Source organism: Papio anubis, chromosome 10 (assembly GCF_008728515.1).
Source record: "Papio anubis isolate 15944 chromosome 10, Panubis1.0, whole genome shotgun sequence".
Classification (NCBI taxonomy): domain Eukaryota; kingdom Metazoa; phylum Chordata; class Mammalia; order Primates; family Cercopithecidae; genus Papio; species Papio anubis.
The window spans coordinates 41463061-41485126 of NC_044985.1; the positions used below are offsets into that span (position 1 = coordinate 41463061).

Sequence of the window (22066 nt, forward strand, 5' to 3'; positions counted from 1 at the left end):
GGTGACAGAGCAAGACTCCATCTCAAAATAAAAGCCTTGTCCAGCAGGAAAATATCACAATCCTAAACATATATGCACCTAACACTGGAGCTAGCAGATTTATAAAACAATTATTACTAGACCTAAGAAATGAGACAGACAGCAACACAATAATAGTGGGGGACTTCAATACTCCACTGATAGCACTAGACAGGTCAAGACAGAAAGATAAGAAAGAAACAATGGATTTAAACTATACCGTAGAACAAATGGACTTAACGTATTTACAGAACATTCTACCCAACAACTACAGAATATCCATTCTATTCATCAACGCAGGGAACTTTCTCCAAGACAGACCATATGATAGGCCACAAAACAAGTCTCAATAAACTTAAGAAAACTGAAATTACATCAAGTATTCTCTCAGACCACAGTGAAATAAAATTGGAAATTCAACTCCAGAAGGAACCTTCAAAACCATGCAAATAGATGGAAATTAAATTGCCTGCTCCTGAATGATCACTGGGTCAACAAAGAAATCAAGATGGAAATTAAACATTTCTTTGAACTGAATGATAATAGCGACACAACCTAACAAAACCTCTGGAATAGAGCAAAGGCAGTGCTAAGAGGAAAGTTCATAGCCTTAAATGCATAAATCAAAACATCTGAAAGAGCACAAACAGGCAATCTAAGGCCTCACCTCAAGGAACTAGAAAAACAAGAACAAACCAAACTCAAACCCAGCAGAAGAAATAACCAAGATCAGAGCAGAACTAAATGAAATCGAAACAAAAAATACAAAAGATAAATTAAACAAAAAGCTGGTTCTCTGAAAAGATAAATAAAATTGATACACCATTAGCAAGATTAACCAAGAAAAGAAGAGAGAAGATCCAAATAAGCTCAATTAGAAATGAAATGGGAAATATTACAACCAACACCACAGAAATACAAAAGATCATTCAAGGCTACTACGAATACCTTTAAGTGCATAAACTAGAAAACCTAGAGGAGACAGATAAATTCCTGGAAATATACAATCCTCCTAGCTTAAACCAGGAAGAATTAGAAACCCTGAACAAACCAATAACAAACAGAAAGATTGAAATGGTAATTAAAAAATTACCAATGAAAAAGAAGTCCAGGACCAGATGAATTCACAGCTGAATTCTATCAGACATCCAAAGAATTGGTACCAATCTTACTGACACTATTCTGCAAGATAGAGAAAGAAAGAATCTTCCCTAAATCATTCTATAAAACCAGTATCACCCTAATACCAAAACCAAGAAAGAACATAACAAAAAAAGAAAAGTACAGACCAATATCCCTGATGAACATAGATGCAAACATCCTTAACAAAACACTAGCAAACCAAGTCCCTCACCATATCAAAAAATAATCTACCATGATCAAGTGGGTTTCATACCAGGGATGCAGGGATGGTTTAACATATGCAAGTCAATAAATGTGATACACCACATAAACAGAAATAAAAACAAAAATCACATGATCATCTCAATAGATGCAGAAAAAGCATTTGACAAAATCCAGCATCCCTTTATGATTAAAACCCTCAACAAAACTGGCATACAAGGGACATACCTCAATGTAATAAAAGTCATCTATGACAAACCTACAGCCAATACTGAACAGGGAAAAATTTGAAAGCATTCCCTCTGAGAATTGTAACAAGATAAGGATGTCCACTCTCACCACTTCTATTCAACATAATACTGGAAGTCCTAGCCAGAGAAATCAGACAAGACAAAGAAATAAAGAGCATGCAAATCGGTAAAGAGGAAGTCTAACTGTCACTGTTTGCTGATGATATAACTGTATACCTAGAAAATCCTGAAGACTCCTCCAAAAAGCTCCTATAACTGATAAAAGAACTTACTAAAGTTTCTGGGTGCAAAATTAATGTACACAGATCAATTGTTCTGCTATACACCAAGAGCAACCAAGCTGAGAATCAAATCAAGAACTCAATCCCTTTTACAGTAGCTGTAAACAATACAATACCATACCATACCATACCATACCATACCATACCATACCATACCATACCTTAGGAATATACCTAACAAAGGAAGGGGAAGACCTCTACAAGGAACTACAAGACACTGCTGAAAGAAATCATAGATGACACTAACGAATGGAAACATATCCCATGCTCATGAATAGGTAGAATTAATTATTGTGGAAGTCACCATAATGCCAAAAGCAATCTACAAATTCAATGAAATTCCCATAAAAATACCACTGTCATTCCTCACAAAACTAGAACAAGCAATCCTAAAATGTATATGGAACCAAAAAAAAGCTGACATAGCCAAAGCAAGACTAAGCAAAAGGAACAAATCTGGAAATAATATATTACCTGACTTCAAACTATACTATACGGCCATAGTCACCAAAACAGCATGGTACTGGTATAAAAATAGGCACATAGACCCATGGAACAGAATAGAGAACCCAGAAATAAACCCAAATACTTACAGCCAACTGATCTTTGACACAGCAAACAAAAACATAAAGTGGGGAAGGATGTCCCATTCAACAAATGGTGCTGGGATAACTGGCAAGCCACATGTAGGAGAATGAAACTGGATCCTCATCCTTCACCTTATATAAAAATAAAGTTAAGATCGATCAAGGACTTTAAGATCTGAAACATAAAAATTCTAGAAGATAACATTGGAAAAACCCTTTAGACACTGGCTCAGAAAAAGACTTCATGACCAAGAACCCAAAAGCAAATGCAATAAAAATGAAGATAAATAGGTGGGACTTAATTAAACTAAATAGCTTCTGCACAGCAAAAGGAACAGTCAGCAGGGTAAACAGATAACCCACAGAGTGGGAGAAAATCTTCACAATGTATACATCCGTCAAAGGACTATTATTCAGAATCTACAAGGAGCTCAAACAAATTAGCAAGAAAAAAAAAACAAACCATTTCATCAAAAAGTAGGCTAAGGGCATGAATAGACAATTCTCAAAAGAAGATATACAAATGGTCAACAAACATATTTTAAAAATACTCAACATCTCTAATGATCAGGGAAATGCACATCAAAACCGCAATGTGATACCAACTTACCGCGCAAGAATGGCCATAATCAAAAAATCAAAAAATAACAGATTTTGGCGTGGATGCTGTGCAAAGGAAACACTTCTACACTGCTTGTGGGAATATAAACTAGTACAACCACTATGGAAAACACTGTGGAGATTCCTTAAAGAACTAAAAGTAGAACTACAATTTGATTCAGCAATTCCACTACTGATTACCCAGAGGAAAAGAAGTCACTATACGAAGAAGATACTTGCACACACATTTATAGCAGCACAATTTGCAATTGCAAAAATATGGACCTAGCCCAAATGCCCATGAATCAACAAGTGGATAAGAAATTGTGAGATATCTGTCTATCTACCTACACATATAATAGATATATATCTATATACGTGTGTGTATATATATATTTGAGATATATATACATAATGAGAGAGATATATATATAATAGAATACTACTCACCTGTAAAAAAGAATGAATTAATGGCATTCACAGCAACCTGAATGGAAATTTAAAAATGCAATCCAGAGACTAAATCAAGCAGAAGAAAGATTTCTGAACTTGAAAACATGTCTTTTGAAATAACCAGTCAAACACACACTCGACCAAAAAGGAATGAACAAAGCCTACATGATATATGGGACATCATTATACAACCAAATATTCAAATTTTGGGTTTTCCAGGAGGCAAATAAATGGGCAAAGGCATAGCAAACTTATCCCTACCCCCCAAAAAAAGCTGAAACTTCCTACATCTTTCAAGAGATATATAGACATTCACATAGAGGAAGCTCAAAGATCCCCAGAAAGATTCAGTCCAAAATGGTATTGTCCAAGGCACATTATAGTCAAACTTTTAAAGTCAATGACAAAGAGAAAATTCTAAAAACAGCAAGAGAAAAGCATCAAGTCATATATGAAAGACTTCCATCAGACTAACAGTGGATTTCTCAGCGGAAATCTCACGGGCCAAGAGAGAATGGGATGACATATTCAAATGTAGAAAGAAAAAACAAAACTGTCAGCCAAGAATACTACACTCAACACTCAACACAAAGCTATCCTTTCTAAATGAAGGAAAAATAAGTTATTTCCCAGATAAGCAAAAACTGAGGGAATTTATCATCACTAGACTGGCCCTACAAGAAACACATAAGGAAATACTATATCTGGGTGATATATGCCATCACAAAAAGACATGAAAGCATAAAACACTGGTAAAGCAGACACAAAAATAAGAAAGAGAAAAAATTCTAATTTAAGGAGAAAATACACAAACCACACACACAAAAAAACAAACAGTAAAAGGCGAAGAAATGAAGGATATACAAAACAACCAGAACACAATTAATAAAAAGGCAGAAATAAGTTCTCACCTATAAATAATAATTTTGAATGTAAACAGATTAAATCCCCCCAATTTAAAAATATAGACTGGTTAAACAGATTAAAAACAAGACCCAACTACATGATGTCTACAAGAAACCCACCTCACCTGTAAAGGCACATATAGACTGAAAGTGAAGGGATAAAAAAAGATATTCCATGCAAATGAAAACCAAAAGCAAGCAGAAGTAGCTATACTTGTATCAGATGAAACAGACATTAAGCCAAAAACTGTAAAAAGAGACCAAAAAAGGTCATTATACTGTGGTCCCTCAGTATACATGGAGGATTGGTTCCAGGACCCCAGTCTAAACCAAAATATATACATACTCAGTACCACAGTTGGTCCTGTGAAACCCACAGATACAAAAAGTAGGCTGTCTATATACTCAGTTTTGCATCCCACAAATAATGTATTTTTGTTGTTGTTCACGTGTGGTTGAAAAAATCATGCAGTTCACACCTGTGATGTGCCAGGTCAACTGTATAATGATAAAGGGAGAGAGAATATCATGATTCTAGATATATATGCACCCAACACTGGAGCATTTTTATACAAAGCAAGTATTATTAAACCTAAAGAGACAGACTCCAACACAATAATAGTTGGGGATTTCAACATCCTACTCTTAGCACTGAACAGATCATCTAGACAGAAAATCCAAGAAACATTGGATTTAAAATGTACTTTAGACCAAATGGACCTAACAGGCATTTACAGAACATTTTATCCAACAGCTACAGAATACACATTATTCTCATCAGCACATGAATAGACCATATGTTAGGCCACAAAACAAGTCTCAACAAATGGAATAAAACTAGAAATCAATAACAAGAGAAACTCTGGAAACTGTACAAACACATGGAAATTTAAAAACATGTTCCCGAACAACCACTGGGTCAATGAAGAAATTAAGAAGGAAATAAAAAAAAATTCTTGAAACAAATAAAAACAGAAACACAACATACCAAAGCCCATGGGATACAACAAAAGAAGTGATAACAGATAAGTCTGTAGCAATAAACACCTACATCAGAAAAGTTGAAAGAGTCCAAACTAAAGATGAGCCTCAAGGAACTAGAAAAGCAAGAACAAACCAAACCCAAATTTAATAGAGTAAGAAAGGTCATAGCAAAACTAAACAAAATAGAGACCAAAAAGTAATAATCATACAAAGGATTAATGAAATAAGAAGTTTGTTGGAAAGGTAAACAAAACTGATAAACTGTTAACTACACTAACCAAGAAACAAGGAGAGAAGACCCAAGTAAATAAAATTGGAAACAAAAAAGAAGACATTATAGCCGACACCACAGGAATACAGAAATCATCAGAGATTATTACAAACAAATTGGAAAACCTAGAGGAAATGGATATAATCTACCAAGATGGAACCAAAAGAAAATTTAAAAACTGAACAGACCATAAGTAACAAGATCGAGTCAGTAATAAAAAGTATCCCTATAAAGAAAACCTCAGGATTGGATGACTTTACTGCTGAACTCTTCCAAACTTAAGTAGAACTAACAGCAATTCTTCTCAAACTATTCCAAAAAAATTGAAGAGTATTGAATTGTCCCTAACTCATTTTGAGTCCAGAATTACCCTGATACCAAACCAGACAAGGACACCACAACAAAAAAAAGAAAACTACAGGCCAATATCCCCAATGAACATAGATGCAAAAATCTTAAACACAATACAAGCAAACTGAATCCAACAACACATCAAAAAGATAACACATCATGATCAAGTGGGATTTATCCTTGGGATGCAAGGAAGGTTCAACATAAGCAAATCAATTAATGTGATATATCACATCAACAGAATCAAAGACAAAAACCTTATGATCATCTCAATAGATGCAGAAAAATTCTGTATCTATTCAACATCCCTTCATGATATAAACTCTCAGCAAAGCAGGTATAGAAGGAATATACAAACTTCAACATAATAAGGGCCATATGCAGCAAACTCACAGATAAATTTATACTGAATGGAGAAAAGCTGAAAGCCTTTTCTCTAAGAACTGGAACAAGACAAAAATGCCTACTTTCACCATTCTTATTCAAAATAGTAGTAGAAGCCTTAGCCAGAGCAATCAAGCAAGACAAAGAAATAAAAGGCACTCAGTATGGAAAAAGGAAAGTCAAATTGTCCCTTTGCAGATGACATAATCTTTTATCTAGAAAGAACTAAAACTCACCAAAATATCTTAGAACTGATAAGTTCAGTAAAGTTACAGGTTACAAAAATCAACATACAAAAATCAGTACTGTTTCTATATACCAATAACAAACTGGCTGAAAAAGAAATCAAGAAGGCAATCCCATTTACAATGGCTACCAAAAAAAAAAAAAATCTAAGAATTAATTTAACCAATGAGGTAAAAAACCTCTACAAGAAAAACTACTGATGAAAAAAGTTGAAGAGGATACGAACAAATGGAAAGACATCCCATGCTCATGAACTGGAAAAATGAATATTGTTGAAATGACCATACTACCCAAAGCAGTCTACAGATTCAAAGCAAACTCTATCAAAATACAAGTGACATTCTACATAGAAACAGAGAAAACAATCCTAAAATTTGTATGAATCCACAAAAGACTCCAAATAGCCAAAGCAATACTGAGCAAAAAGAGCAAAGCTGGAAGCATCACACTACCTGACTTCAAAATATATTACATCAAACTATAGTAGTCAAAACAGCATGGTATTGGTATAAAAACAGACACATAGACTAACGGAACAGAATAGTGAAACCAGAAATAAATCCACATATTTTTCAACAAAGGCACCAAGAACATAATTTGGGGAAAGGATACCCTCTTCAATAAATGGTGCTGGGAAAATTGGATAGCTATATGCAGAAGAATGAAATCAGACTCCTATCTCCTACCACATAAGAAATCAACTCGGCCGGGCGTAGTGGCTTATGCCTGTAATCCCAGCACTTTGGGAGGTCAAGGTGGGCAGAGCACGAGGTCTGGAGTTCGAGACTAGCCTGGCCAACATGCTGAAACCCTGTCTCTACTAAAAATATAAAAAAATTAGCTGTGTGTGGTGGCACACACCTGTAATCCCAGCTACTCAGGAGGCTTGAACCCCAGAGGCAGAGGTTGCAATGAGCCGAGATGGTACCATTGCACTCCAGTCTGGGTGCCAGAGCAAGATTCTGTCTCAAAAAAAAAAAAAAAGAGAGAAAAAAAAAATCAACTCAAAACCAATTAAAGACTTAAATTTAAGACCCCGAACTATAAAAATACTAGCAGAAAGCACAGGGGAAGCACTTGATGACACTGGTATAGGCAAAGATTTTATGGCTAAGACCTCTAAAGCACAGGCAACAAAAACAAAAATAGACAAATGAGATTAAACTTAAAAGCTTCTATACAACAAAGGAAACAATCAATAGAGCAAAAAGACAACCTGTAGAATGGGAGAAAATATCTACAAACTATTCATCTGACAGGAGGCTAACATCTAGAATATACAAGGAACTCAAACAACTCAACAACAACAACAAAAAATAATTTCATTAAAATATGAGCATTAACAGACATCTCTCAAAAGAAGTCATATAAATGACCACCTAGTACATGAAAAAATTCTAAACATCACTAATCATCAGAGAAATGCAAGTCAAAACTACAATGAGATATCATCTTACCCCAATTAGAATGACTACTATCAAAAAGACAAAAAATAACAAATGCTGGTGAGAATGCAGAGAAAAGTGAACTCTTATACACTGTTGGTGAGAATATAAACGAATAGGGTCATTATAGAAAACAGTATAGAGATTTCTCAAAAAACTAAAAATACAGCTACCATAGAATCCTGTAATCTCACTACTGGGTATTTATCCAAAGCAAAGGAAATCAGTATATCAAAGAGATATCTACATTTCCATATTTATTGCAACACTCTTCACAATATACAAGATATGGAATCAACCTAAGAGACCATCAATGGACGAACGGATAAAGAAAATGTGGTAAATATACATTAATAGAGTAGTATTCAGCCATCAAAAAAGAATGAAAGTCTGTCATTTGCAGCAGCATGGATGGAACTGGAGGTCATTATGTTAAATGAAATCTGTCAGATACAGGAAGAGAAATACAGCCAGTTATCACTCATATGGGAGCTAAAATGTTGATCTCATGGTAGTAGAGAGTAGAATGATAGTTACCAGAAGCTGAGAAGGTTGGGGAATACAGGTGAGGATGGCAGTGGGATGAAGAGACATTGGTTAATGGGTACAAACATAGAGGTGGATGGAAAAAATAGGTTCTAATGTTCAACAGCACAGTAGCATGACTATAGTTGACAATAATATACTATATATTTCAAAATAGCTAGAAGAGACCATTTGAATGTTCCCAACACAAAGATAAATGTTCAGGGTGATGTACAGCCTAAATCCCCTGATTTGAGCACTACGTATTACATACATTTATCAAAATATCACATGTACTCCATAAATGCAAGTATTATGTATCAATTTTTAAAATTTAAAAGAAAAGAAATATGAAACAAATCCAAAGAAAAACCAAGGAATGGCTGGTCTCTCCAGAAATACTGGTTTCAACCATCACTTACTGTGGTGTATTTCAAACATAAAAGTCATTACACTCCATCTACCAGCCATAAATCAAATATGAATGCCTATAACTTGACAAGTATGATTCAAAGAACAATGTGAACTTCAATAGTCCCTTCAGTCCTTTTAAAGGTAGCTGGATCAAGAGAGCTTGGATTAAGACAATATTAGATTAGATACCTACCATTGCTCACCATCCGCCTGGCTACTTCCCACAAAACAAGTCCAAAGGCCCAAATATCGACCCTCTTGTAAGAATCGAAACAATCCACCTGGATGGTTTCATCTAGAACTTCGGGGGCCATGTAGCGCTTAGTACCCACACGGGGATTGTTCCCCACATCGAGCTGATTGGTGCTCTGGGAATGCATGACTGCCAGGCCTGAAAGGAAGAAGATAACAATGTAATCAAACCACTTCCTTTCTCATAAGGGGCTGCTGAAGGATTTTAAACCAACCCCAATCAAAAGTGCCCTCTTGTGGATTCAGGGTCACTGTTGCAGTACACTCAGAATAATCCCTAGAATGCCCTTTGTGATTATTTCTGGGGTGAGAGCAGAAAAGGGACTAAATGTCAGAAACATTCTGAGGCTATTAGGTTAATATATGAACCTCAAAGAGACACAGTTTTGGGTAAATGGTAGACCAATGCACTAAACCAACGTGGCCAGTGTTTGAAGTCCACAGGAAAACAGGTTCACATGTTAAATGTGAGCCTCTAAGTGGCTTAACAAGAAGCAAATAAAGCTCTCAAGCTCCACCACTGCTCTTACTAGTCTCCAAACACAAATTTCCAACAGTGTGAGATAGAGCATTTAAAGTAATTTATCACTACATAAAGGGCAGATTGCTATAAGCACTGCTTTATTCCTAAAGGAAGAGCTGCTTATCTGAGCAATAATGCTGACCAAACCCACAAGCCTTTCTCTAGAATCATGGAAACAGACAGCATTTAACTGGACCTCAGTTGAAAGCACAACTCTGGTTAAATGAAAGGTTAAATGGCTTTCAAATGCTTTCTTAAACCATGACTCATTCCAGAATTCCTCAGTCAATTAGGGAGACAGGCTTTCTTCACTGGCCAGTGGGGAGACAGATACATGCATGCTGTATTTGTGGATGATTTTATGTTATTGATGCATACGCAGACTGACTGAAAATGATTCCTATAACATTTGTTGTAATGAAAAGTGCCAAACTGGAGCAAGCAGTCCCTGTAAACCACTGCAATGCAAATATCCCTTGGTGATCTCTCAAGCCGACTACAGAGAATGCTTCACCTTCCACTCCACGGCTTTGAATGTGCGGGATGACAATTTCATATAACATCAGGGAGCTAGCACACCTTATCTCATCCTTAATAATTAGCAAAGACACTGGCAATTGCATTAGACTAAAATAGACAGTGTTCCTCTTTCACCTATTTTTATAATCAACCCCAAGATTCTGTGGACACTGTGAACATTTCCCAAATCCTATGCAATAGTCCCCGCCTTATCCTTCAGTTACCCACAGTCAACTACAGTCCAAAAATAGGTGAGTGCAGTACGATTAAGATGTTGGGAGAGACCATATTCACATAAATTGTATTATGGCATACTGCTATCATTGTTCCATTTTATTATGTTATTGTTGTTCATCTTTTACTGTACCTAATTTATAAATTAAACTATAGTAGGTATGTAACAGGAAAAAACATAGTATATATAGAATCTGGTACTATCCTGGGTTTCAGGAATCCACTGGGAGTATTGGAAGGTATTTCCCATGGAAAAGAGGGGACTACTGTATGCCCCTCCACCATTTCCAGAACCAAACAGTCAAAATATCAGAATATTTAAAAGGTGCACGTTAAATAGAACATGGAGATATTCGGAAGATGGGAGAAGCTTCAAAGACCTTGTGGACATATTTTAAAGCCACCACAGCTAGGATCTCCAGGTGAGGCATAATTCCCCATTCTTTGAGTGTATGTTGGACTATTGAATAGAATCTGGCAGAAGTGACAGTGCGTATCTTCACAATTAGAATATAAAAGACATTATAAAATTATAAAAGGCTTCCTGTTTGTCCCTCTCAGCTCACCATGCACCATGTTATGAAGCCACTCAAGCAGCCCTGTGGAGAGGTCCCCCTGCAAGGAACTGAGACCTGCTGCCAACCATGGCTGTAAGTGTGTCGTCATGGAGTTGGAACCTCCAGCTCCGGTTGAGCATTCAGATGACTGCAACCTCCATAAGACCCTGAGCCAGAACCACACTGCTAAGTCATTCCAAGATTCCTGACCCTGAAGGGACTGTGTGAGATAACAAATCTGTGTTGTTTTAAGCTGCTAAATTTTACAAGTAATTTCTTCTTACTAATAAGTGATTTTTACACTAAAGATGACAAAACAACCAGATGCAATTTGTAAACTTTGGCTGAGTTCTTCTTTGAAAAAACTGAAAATATCTGAAAATGAATATAAAATGATACTAGATAGTTATCAATAATTTGTAGATATGATAAACTGATTATGAAGAAGATGCATTTTTAAGTATTTTGCAAGTTTGGGATAGCATAAAAATAGGGATGATTTTGAAGTATTGAGGGGTAAAGTGTTGTGATGCCTGTAACACTTTATTTTCAAATGGACTGGCAAAAATATACACACAGCCACAGATAGATAAAGCAAACATGGCAAAGTTTTAACAATTTTTGAATCTAGGTGTTTGGGATTTAAGTGATCATTATAACATTTGAATTTTTTAATAATAAAAAGTTAGAAAAATAGGCGAGGCACAGTGGCTCACATCTGTAATCTCAACATTTTGGGAGGCCAAGATGGGATTGTCACTTGAGCTTAGGTGTTCAAGATCAGCTGGAGCAACATAGTGAGACCTCATTTCTACTAAGAAAAAAAAGTACTTAGCGAGGTGTTGTGGTGCACATCTGGAGTCCCAGCTATTTTGGAATGCTGAGGTAGGAAGATCGCTTAAACCCAGTAGATCGAGGCTGCAGTGACCTATGATCAGCCTGGGCAACAGAATAAGATCCTCTCTCAACCAATTAATCAATAGAATACTGACTTTTTTGCAGGATTAATCATAGAACACTATTTCTAATATGCGATCCTTAATTGCTAGGTATACACTGAAAAGTTATATACAAATCATGGTCTTATAAGAGTTGTTTCCTATACCGCATTGTTTACCATATCCTGAATAATAACTCCTTAACAGATTTTTATACAAACCCATATATCTAATTGGAAGGACAAGCCAAAAGAAATGTAGTTGAAGAATTAATTAGCTGGACTTACTGCAAAGTTCCCCTCAACTCCTTCCCTACCAAGTCCCATAAACCAAAACCAAGAGCCACCTCGATTTGTCCACCCTCCACAGACCACTGGATTATAACAGAAGCTCCAACTTGAATCCTTATTATTTACCAGACATTTATAATATTTCTGGGCCTTACCAGAATCCTGTGACGTGGGCTTATTTTTTAGTTATATGAGTAATATACAATCACATTGGTTTTTTTTTTTTCTTTTTTTTTTTCTTTAGACGTAGTCTAGCTCTGTCGCCCATGCTGGAGTGCAATGGCACGACTTCAGCTCACTGCAACCTCTGTCTCCTGGGTTCAAGTAATTCTCCTGCCTCAGTCTCCCCAGTAGCTGGGATTCCAGGCATGCGCCACCATGCTCGACTACTTTTTTTTTCTTTTTTTTTGTATTTTTAGTAGAGACGGGGTTTCACTATGTTCGCCAGGCTCGTCTTGAACTCCTAACCTTTCAAGTGAAGTACAGGGCACAGTGTCAAACCCTGGAGTTCCTCTTGGCTAACTCCCAACCCCACCCGCCTTCACCCTCACTGTCCCTGTCTCCCTGAGTGAAAGCAGTGTCAGTACTCGGGCCAGGTAAATAGATAAATAGACTTGCACAAATATACAGGGTTAGTAATTAAGAAAGCCAGAATTTAAACCCAAATCACCCTGGCTCTAAGAGCCATGGAATAAGCCATAAAAGTCCTCTACACCACAACTAAAAATGCCTGCAAAAAACTTTAGGACCATGCTCTTTCAATGCTTATCCTAAAATCTTTCTTCTCCTGCTTGGGAAACATTGTAATTTCTCAATGTAAAAGCAAAGACTTTAAAAGGATTCAAAGGAAGTAAATTTTCCTAACATGTCAAATCCCTTATGTTTAAAAACAAACAAAAATAAACATTGTTATTTACATAATTAAAGCTATTTTTGTCTGAACCTTTATCAGTCTAACAATAATTGCAATAATATGAATATCATATAAACCATGTTTAATCAAGTAGAGGGCCCTGAATAGTTCACTGAATTGAATATAGTTATTACAATTCAGTTCTCATTAGTACAATTATTCAGTCAATATTCCAGGAATCCAGGAAGAACATGGTTTTATATAAAATGCCACTACACATGAAAATACTCTTATTTATAACGCAATTAAAACTACATTGAGTACTACTCTAACACCATAAGAATGAGCTATCCTAACAGGGAAAAGAGTGAATCCATTGGGGATTATTTTCCTATTTCTTAACTTGATTCTTTTGCCTGGGTTACAGAATGATTTTAGAGACCACTTTTAAGACAAACTAATTCTACAGAGTATTTATTGTGCACCTACTTTATGTGAAGGTTTGTGAAATCAGAATTCAAAAGTACTGGTTACTTCTGAGGTAGGGTGTGGCCGGGACTGACTAAATGAGAATGAGGTAACTGTCACGAGTAATGGGAAACTCTGTATCTCAACAGGGATTTGGGTTTTACAACATTTGTCAAAACTCTCAGACAGTATTTAAAATTTGTGTATCTCACAGTATATAAATTTTACCTGAAAAAAGAAAAAGCAAATAATGCATTCTTGTCAACGATCTACTAGTGTACACACTGAAATCATCAGAAGAAAGAATTCCTTTGTCTGCAATTTACTTTGAATTCTATCAAAGGTTGAGTTGGACTGATGGATGGGGAGATGAATAGATTAATAAATACGTAATAATGCTTAAGGATAGTAAAATGTTAATGTGAGAATCTATGTGGTGGGTATAAAGGTGTTCATTGTAAATGTTCAACTTTTCTGCATGTTTGAAATTTTGCATAACATGTTGTGGGGGAGAGATGCAACTCAGCTAAACATGGAAACAAAAGTAAAACTGGTAATGAAAAAAATATTTTTAGAAATTTACCCAAATCTGCTATGCAACACTGTCCATTCTTCTTAACCAGAATATTTTTGCTCTTTAAATCTCGATGGGCAATGGCTGGTTTCCCTTGGGTACCAAATATCTCTATGTGCAAATGTGCAAGACCACTAGCTATGGACAGCACTATTCGAAGGCAGCTAACTGTATCCAGAGTAGTAAGCTGAAGATAGTCGTACAACGATCCCATTTCGTGATAATGTGTAATTAACCACAGCTGGGTACTGGAGTGTCTTGATGTCATATCTGAAGCAATGAAACCTGAAGAGACCAAGAACAAAATTAATACACATGAGAATTCCACATTATAACTTTAAGTATTTAGAAACAGCAACCTACACAGTAAATGTCATCTGTAACAAAAAGTAATTAAACTGACCAATTGCCCTAAGAGGGGGTTTACAGAAGCATCAACAGAGAAAAATAATAGCATTTATTCCTTAAAAGGGCACTGCTAATAGGAAAATTTCATATTCATTTCATTATAAGCAATATTTTAAAGAATATTTTACGTTCCTTAAGATTCAGATAGCAATAATATCTTTGTGCTCACCCATAATGATAGTGCCAAGCCCTTCAGCATGTTGATATTTTAGGAACAGGCCATTCATCAACCATCCTAAAAGAACACCAAACCTAAAACCTGAGTATGGTATTCTAGTCCTGACTCTGCCTGTGATTTACTTGTGTAATACTGGGCAATTCAATTAGGCTCCCTAGACTATGTCTGCTCAGATGTAAAATAAAGGGGGTGAGTTTACATTAAACGATTGACTGATTCACAAAATAAAAAAAGAAACCAACCAAATATAATGAGCATTTATGATGCTCTCTGTCAGTCACACACAGAAAAACCAAGATGATAGTGTTTGTTGGCCGAAGACAGGTGTAAAAACGAAAACGTTACAATAAAATGTGAAAAGTACTATAATATATATCTTCAAAAGGCAACGTGAGCCCAGAGCAGGAAATTATAGTAATTCAGACTAGATGTTACAATAGGCTTCCATTAGGAAGTAGCAACTCAACTGGTCTTGAAGTAAAGTGAGAGACTGACAAATGTGGATGAAGAGGTTGGAGGAGATTTTTCTTTTTCTTTTGAGACAAAGTTTCACTCTTGTTGCCCAGGCTGGAGTGCAATGGCGTGATCTTGGCTCACTGTAACCTCCGCCTCCTGGGTTCAAGCGATCCTCCTGCCTCAGCCTTCTGAGTAGCTGGGATTACAGAGGCCCGCCACCACACCTGGCTAATTTTTTATATTTTAAGTAGAGATGAGGTTTCCCCAGTTTGGCCAGGCTGGTCTCAAACTCTTGACCTTCAGGTGATCCACCCGCCTTGGCCTCTCAAAGTGCTGGGATTACAGGCGTGAGCCATCGCTATCAGCCCGGAAAAGATTTTTCTAGACATCTGGAGGGAACTTTTGAGCATGCAGAAGACTGTCTGGAAGTTAGGGGCACTTTCTAACTTATGAAATAAATTGTGACGTGTGCTTGCCTTTTCTGCTACAGAGGTGCCTTTCTAGGATTATTCTCACATATATGAACCACGCTGGTAGACAGTGAAGTTTGGGACTTAAAAAGAAGTGAGAAAAAAAAAAATTTAAGACGGATATGGCTTGAGGAAGAATTAAATGACTTATGAAAATGTAAGAGAAAATACATTAAAATGCTTTATACTTGCATAGTACTTTATATAAAATTTATGTCACTTTCACATATATTTTCTCATGAGATTTTTCTCAACAAGCTGGTAAGAAAGACATCATTATGCTCATTTTACAGATAATAAAGTTGCTGCTGGGAGATGCCAAGGATCACATAGCTATTTAAGTTGCTATCAACTCTGAATTTGGAGCTAGCTGTCCTGATACCTTGTATAGGAAGGTTCTGTGAGCCAAGAAAGGTCCCCTATTTGATCATCATCATCTTCATCATCAGCAACCACAACAGAAGCAGTTAATAATTATTGAGTACTATGTGCCTGGAATTTTATATGCAATCCTCCAAAAACCACACGAAGTAAGTAGATCACATCATTGATATTAGATTCCTGTAGGTCTGATTCTAGAACCCAGACTCTTACTGACTACGCCATACTGTCCCCAAACAAATGATTTCTACTCAGAGAAAAAATAATTTCACATTTTCGCCTGAGGGACATATGCAAAGCAAACTGAATAATATTTTAGCACCTTCACCCTCTACTTCTTTCTCTCTCTTCCTCTAAGCCTATTCCCATGGCCAGCCCTGAGTCTCCCACTCCTTGCCTACTCCCCAATCTGCTTTTTCCCCTTGAAGCTGCTTCTCTTGGAGCCCTTAGCTGGCCAAAATATGCATCAAAATGTGTTCTTGGACATTAGTTATTCTTAATAAAGAAAATGTTTCTGCTTTAACAGTTTATGAACCAAATAATACTAATCTTTAATGATTTTCTTAAAAAATACCCCCAACTCTAACAGCACCACTCAAAAGAAATTAAATTACTGTTATATATCTGTGTAGCCTCTACTGATTTCCTCCCCCAAGAAAAAGGAGCTTCTGATTAAATAAATAAATAATAAACAAATACATTTGTATTATCTCACCTTCAGTAAGCCCCTTAGGTCTTAGGGAAGAATTTTATCTGTCCCATTAATTATGCTCTAGACCATCAGGAAAAAAATACTTTTAAATAATCAGGTTTTTTTTTTAACTGTTTATCTCTTAAGCATGAATTATATAACTTCGTTTGCTTCATGATTCTAGATTACTTTTATGGAATGTTTGTGTTTTGAGTACAAAACTGTGGTTAAGAGTTAGGCTGCCTGGTGTAATTCCCACCTCCACTATTTCACCTCTCTCTATATACTGGTTACCTCAACATTTAAAACTGGGAAAATGAGAGTATCTACTCTCTTATGGTCATGGTGAAGATTCATAACAAAATGCACATAATGCACCCGTGGTTACCGCGTAGTAATGATCCATTACATGTTTGTTGTCACGACTGTTGCTATTCTTGTTACACAGACATTTAACGGCAACACAAGGCAGTGTGTGGTAAGAGTTAGAACAGAGGTACAAAGTGAGGGAATGCAGAAAAGCACAATTAATTCCACAGGGCAAAACTAAAGGGGGCCAAGAGGTTTTGACGGAGGAAGGAATGGTTGGAGGATGTGAAAGGGATAGTGAGTGATCAAGAGCGACCTGAGGAAGGACAATGAGACCTAAATGTTTGCGGCGAGCTCAAAGAACGGTCAGTATTCGTAGTAACAGAATGGGGTATACTTGTAAAGGATGGTTAAGTGATTCCTTGGAGCCCCAAACCAGGGAGTCTTGAATACCAGTCACAAGTGTTGCAGGAAATGTGGGAGCCACCAAAGACACTGAACAGAATTATCTCTGCTCCCCAATGGAAGACAACTCCAAGTGGAGAGATGAATTGGAAAGGGAAAGCTGACAGCTGAGGTGAGGAGGATTAAGTGATGACTAGGACCCGATGGGTAAGCAAAAGTGAGAAATCAACTACAGAAACTGAAACAATTTTGAGATGGAACATCACCACCACACCACGGAAGCAAAGCTTTGAAGCTTTGGACAACTGTCAAATCATTATTTGCAGACAACTTGACTCATTTAAATACTAAATTGGCAGTGCTAAAATAGAAATAAATTTTGGCAATGGCCTTCCTATGAGCCAGACCTAATCCAATAGCCATAAGGTGGCCAACACTATTCTATACAGAGTTAAATTCTATATAAACTTTATATCCACTATTGAAGAAGCATTCCAGGCAGCATTCACCATACATGTATCAGTATAAACACATTTGGAGAAACTTTTCAAAAACATAGAAGTCAATGGGCCTAAGGAGTGTGCTCACCCTTTATACTGCCATAGCAGTATTTCAACGGGCACTTTACATATTTCACAAATGTTGCTAAGCTTTAGTTTCTAAATTAAAATGTATCCTGAATCCCTCTGCAAATCTGGGTTTTAAAAATGATGCCTAGTTTGAGGGAATGTGCATTTAATTACGATATCCCTGGGAGCTGTGAATCTCTAGGAAATAGTCCAAAGATCTTTCTTAGTTTGATTCAAGTAATAAATATTCAAAAAGGATGGGGTAAGTAGAACAACCAATGAGCCTTGAAGTGAACAATATGGGGCAAATTTTTGTTATTTAAATAACAATCTGCAGATGTAGGAATAAGAATTAGCACTAGTGGATTTCCTTTTCATCATCCAGAGAGTCTTAAACTTATTTGCAGATTTAAATAAGAAATTGGTGTTTGAGAAAATTAAATAGCATATAAATGCTAAGGATCCCTATATTGCTTTTTAGGAGACACTCTCAAATTCACATTCACCAAAACAGAGACAGCAAAGGTGGACAATTATTTCTCCCTAGATACAATTAACGAGGGGGTTATCCTTGTACTTACCTAAGATATTTTCATGCCTCAGCATCACAGTGTTGTACAATTCCGTTTCCCTGAACCATGACTTCTCATCTCGGGAGGAGAATATCTTCACGGCAACATTCTCCCCTTGCCAGCTGCCCCTCCACACCTCACCATACCTGCCTTTCCCTATGGAAAACAAAACATAGGTGACACAGAACAGTAGGCATTTTGGAGGTGGCCAGCCCATCATTAAGAATAAGCCAATTAATTTAGTGCCTGCAACTCTTAATCCCTCCCATTGCTTACTGGAGAAACTCAGCTTGGGAATATAAATATCACAACCTTTACTTTTTAGTTTTTTTTGTTTTTTTGGGTTTTTTTTGGCCTATAAAGGCATACAAAAATAAGGTGGAAGCTGCCCCTCCCATCTACCATATTGTGATAACAAACTGCCTTCTGTATCTGCATTGTATAATTAGCTGCTAATTACTCAGTTTACATTTAAACTCCTCTGTTGAAAGGTATAAAATGCATATGACTTTTAAAACACTTGAAAGTAAAACTTACGAAATGGTACAGACTATTAAATTTCAATTGTGTTCTGAAAGCCAAAAAAGTACACATCAGTAAACTGAATTCCTTCCTTGGTTCCTTCCCTTCACACAGGATCAACATAGGCACTGTCCAAATTGGTGAATTTAGATATGCATTTTTTCCACAAAGGAGAACAATTAAGTTTAAAATGTGTGTTCGAAGGATTAAAAAACAAAAACAAACCAAAACACAATGCTGTGTAGGAGATCGACAAGCAGCCACTGCCATCCATAAAGATTTCTTGGCGGAAGATGTATTTCAAAAAAGAGGATTTGCAAAGTCTTAAATACATAATCCCAGAACAGTTCTGACTTCTTCTGGTACTGGTCATGGGTATTTGTTTGTCAGACAGCTCCTGTGATGCTACAAATGGGCTACACTGAAAAGGCTACTTGGAGAATACATTTTGGAAAACGTGGCAACTCTACTTATGATCTAATCTGTTTGGTGCACAGCCCCCTCTTGCAGCAGCAACACACTTGTCAGCTTGTCAGCTACATGCTCCCTCTTCCATTCTTCTCTTTAATTATAGGTAGGGGTGATCAGGGAGGTTGGAGGAGGAGGTAATTACCACAAGACTATGAGGATCAACAAGGGGTATAATCAGCCTAGATAACAAGGCAAGAGATATAACTTGGAGGGCAGTGGGGCTTTCTACCCAGGCAAGTGGCTGCTGGAATCACACAGCTTCTAATAAGCAGCTGCAGCACCACCTGCATATACAGGAATACAGTTATTTGCTAGAACACTAAGCCACTGAAAACCCAAACATGGAGAGAGAAGCAGGTCTGTCCAGGAGACACACCTGAATCATAATCACAACCACTAAATCTAGATTACCTGACAAGAAAATAATGTCCCTATTAAATACCAACAACTAACCCAAAAGGATGTTGAATGGGGCTAACAAGTGCTCACTGTGGAACACTGTTGGGTCACACAAATATAATTTAGTACAGGATTCCTTTTAATAAAGTCATAGCAATTTGCCCAGCATTTACAGCTCAAGATGAGGGCTAGTGCTAAGATACTACCAATACTGGCTGCCAGAAAATGATATGCTAACCTTTTCCTATCTTTGGTTCTATTTTGTATCCTTATTTTCCCTTTGTCCTCATTCTGACATTAGGGATGACAGCAAAATATCCCAGGGAATTGTGGACATAAAATTACCTCACATCCTTTTTTTGGTTGATGTTTTAAAGAAAACAGGAGATGAATGTCGAGGTAGGTAAATTAAAACAGAAATATTTTTCAATGGTTTTCAAATGCTTTTAAGTTGTTAAATGCTTTTTGCAAACTCATCATTATGCAGAAGCCCCTAAAACAAAAGCAGAGCTGCCCCAAAACCCTGGCCATGGAGCCCCACAAAAAGGCTCCCTTAAGGCACCTGAAAGTTGTAGTTTCACTGATCATCATCCAGAAATGACTCCCCTACCCCAACTTCCCATGTTTTTGAACCAAAAATAATACACCATCCATGCAGTTCATCACGTATATTTTTACTAAAAGCTGTACCGCATGAACACACTAACTACAAGCTAATGAAGGCACTGCTTTTATTAAAGTCTTTAGTGCTAACCCAAGAGAATGCAACAATGATATTTATACTGTTTCAAAAAAAATGCTGAGGAGTATCTATAGAACCAGAAACTACATATTTTAAAGGTGCATTACTCTTTTGCCATTTGGACTCTGGAGCCAATCTCTGAAGACTAATCTTGCGATAGCTTGCATGGAATAGTAGACAGGGGAGATGAGGCAGGGAAATGTACCCCCTTCCCACCACTATCCAGATAATTTTGTTCATAATCAAGTAAGATACTAGTTGTACAAGAGGACAACTCTGGTTGAAATTAATGAGCTCATTTGGGGCTTTTCCATCTTTATTTTCTCTGCTCACAATCTGCCGTGGAGGAGAAGCAAGAAGTGGGAAACAGTGACAATAGCTATAGACCTAGAGAAAGGACAAATAAGCTCCTCTGGTTACTCCTGTGCCTTAGGGTGGTAGCCACTGCTCTTCCTACCTCTGCCCTTCCCCCTTTCTACTACTCAGATTGGGGGTGTCCCTCTTTCCAAGAAAACAAGAAGAAAATCTGGAGAACAGCAGCCAAGTGATGGGGGCAGCTTAGAGGTCACCTCCCAAAAGCAAAAGATGCAATGGCAGGAACTGCCAAATCCAGCCCTCGGAAACCATGAGCACTAGGAAGAGGGTGTGGAGATGTTGCCAACCCATGATTGCTACGGCAGCTATCCCTGCAAGCCGTCTAAAAGAGAAAGTTAAGGAAATGATTATGGAACTTGCAAATACCTGCCACATAAAAGCAAAGCTAACAAAAATCAGGAAATTGGTACTTTGTACCATCTTCCTAGAGAGCCAATCAGCAGCATATAAAACAAGCTATTAAAAAAATTTACAAATTTTGACCCAGGAACCCCCAATTCCTGGGAATTTTTTCTGAGAACTCAAAAGAAAGAAGTAATGTGTGCAAAATCTTTTTCAAGCAGTATAGTTATAGTGACACTGTCATTTCATGGACTGCTACATAATCTTCAAAAGTATTTGTGATGTGTACAAACACATGAAATGTCCATGAGCTTAAAACTGAAAAAAGGGACATAAATTATATGTACAACATGATTATGTCCACATACAAATATGTTCATGTATGGGGAAAATGTGAGAGGTCATGGAGAAATGTATATAGTTCATATTTAAATAAAGGAGTTATAAAGATCCCTTTGCTAGAATTGGTTTCATTAATTATTTTCATTAATTATTCCCATCAAAAAGAA

The 22066-nt window shown here is 36.9% G+C and overlaps 1 protein-coding gene across 8 annotated transcripts in view; it reads right to left on the minus strand.

Annotated features, from left to right (window-relative positions):
• The window catches only part of ACVR1 (activin A receptor type 1), a 141009-nt gene that overhangs the window by 16993 nt on the left and 101950 nt on the right, over positions 1-22066 (minus strand). For all 8 annotated transcript variants that reach the window (XM_021923637.2, XM_009182268.3, XM_021923636.2 and 5 more), the window contains 3 exons: positions 18716-18862; positions 14277-14552; positions 9253-9450 (listed from right to left, as the gene is read on the minus strand). In XM_021923637.2, coding sequence (XP_021779329.1) covers positions 9253-9450; positions 14277-14552; positions 18716-18862 — 621 coding nt within the window. The remainder of the gene's footprint in view (positions 1-9252; positions 9451-14276; positions 14553-18715; positions 18863-22066) is intronic.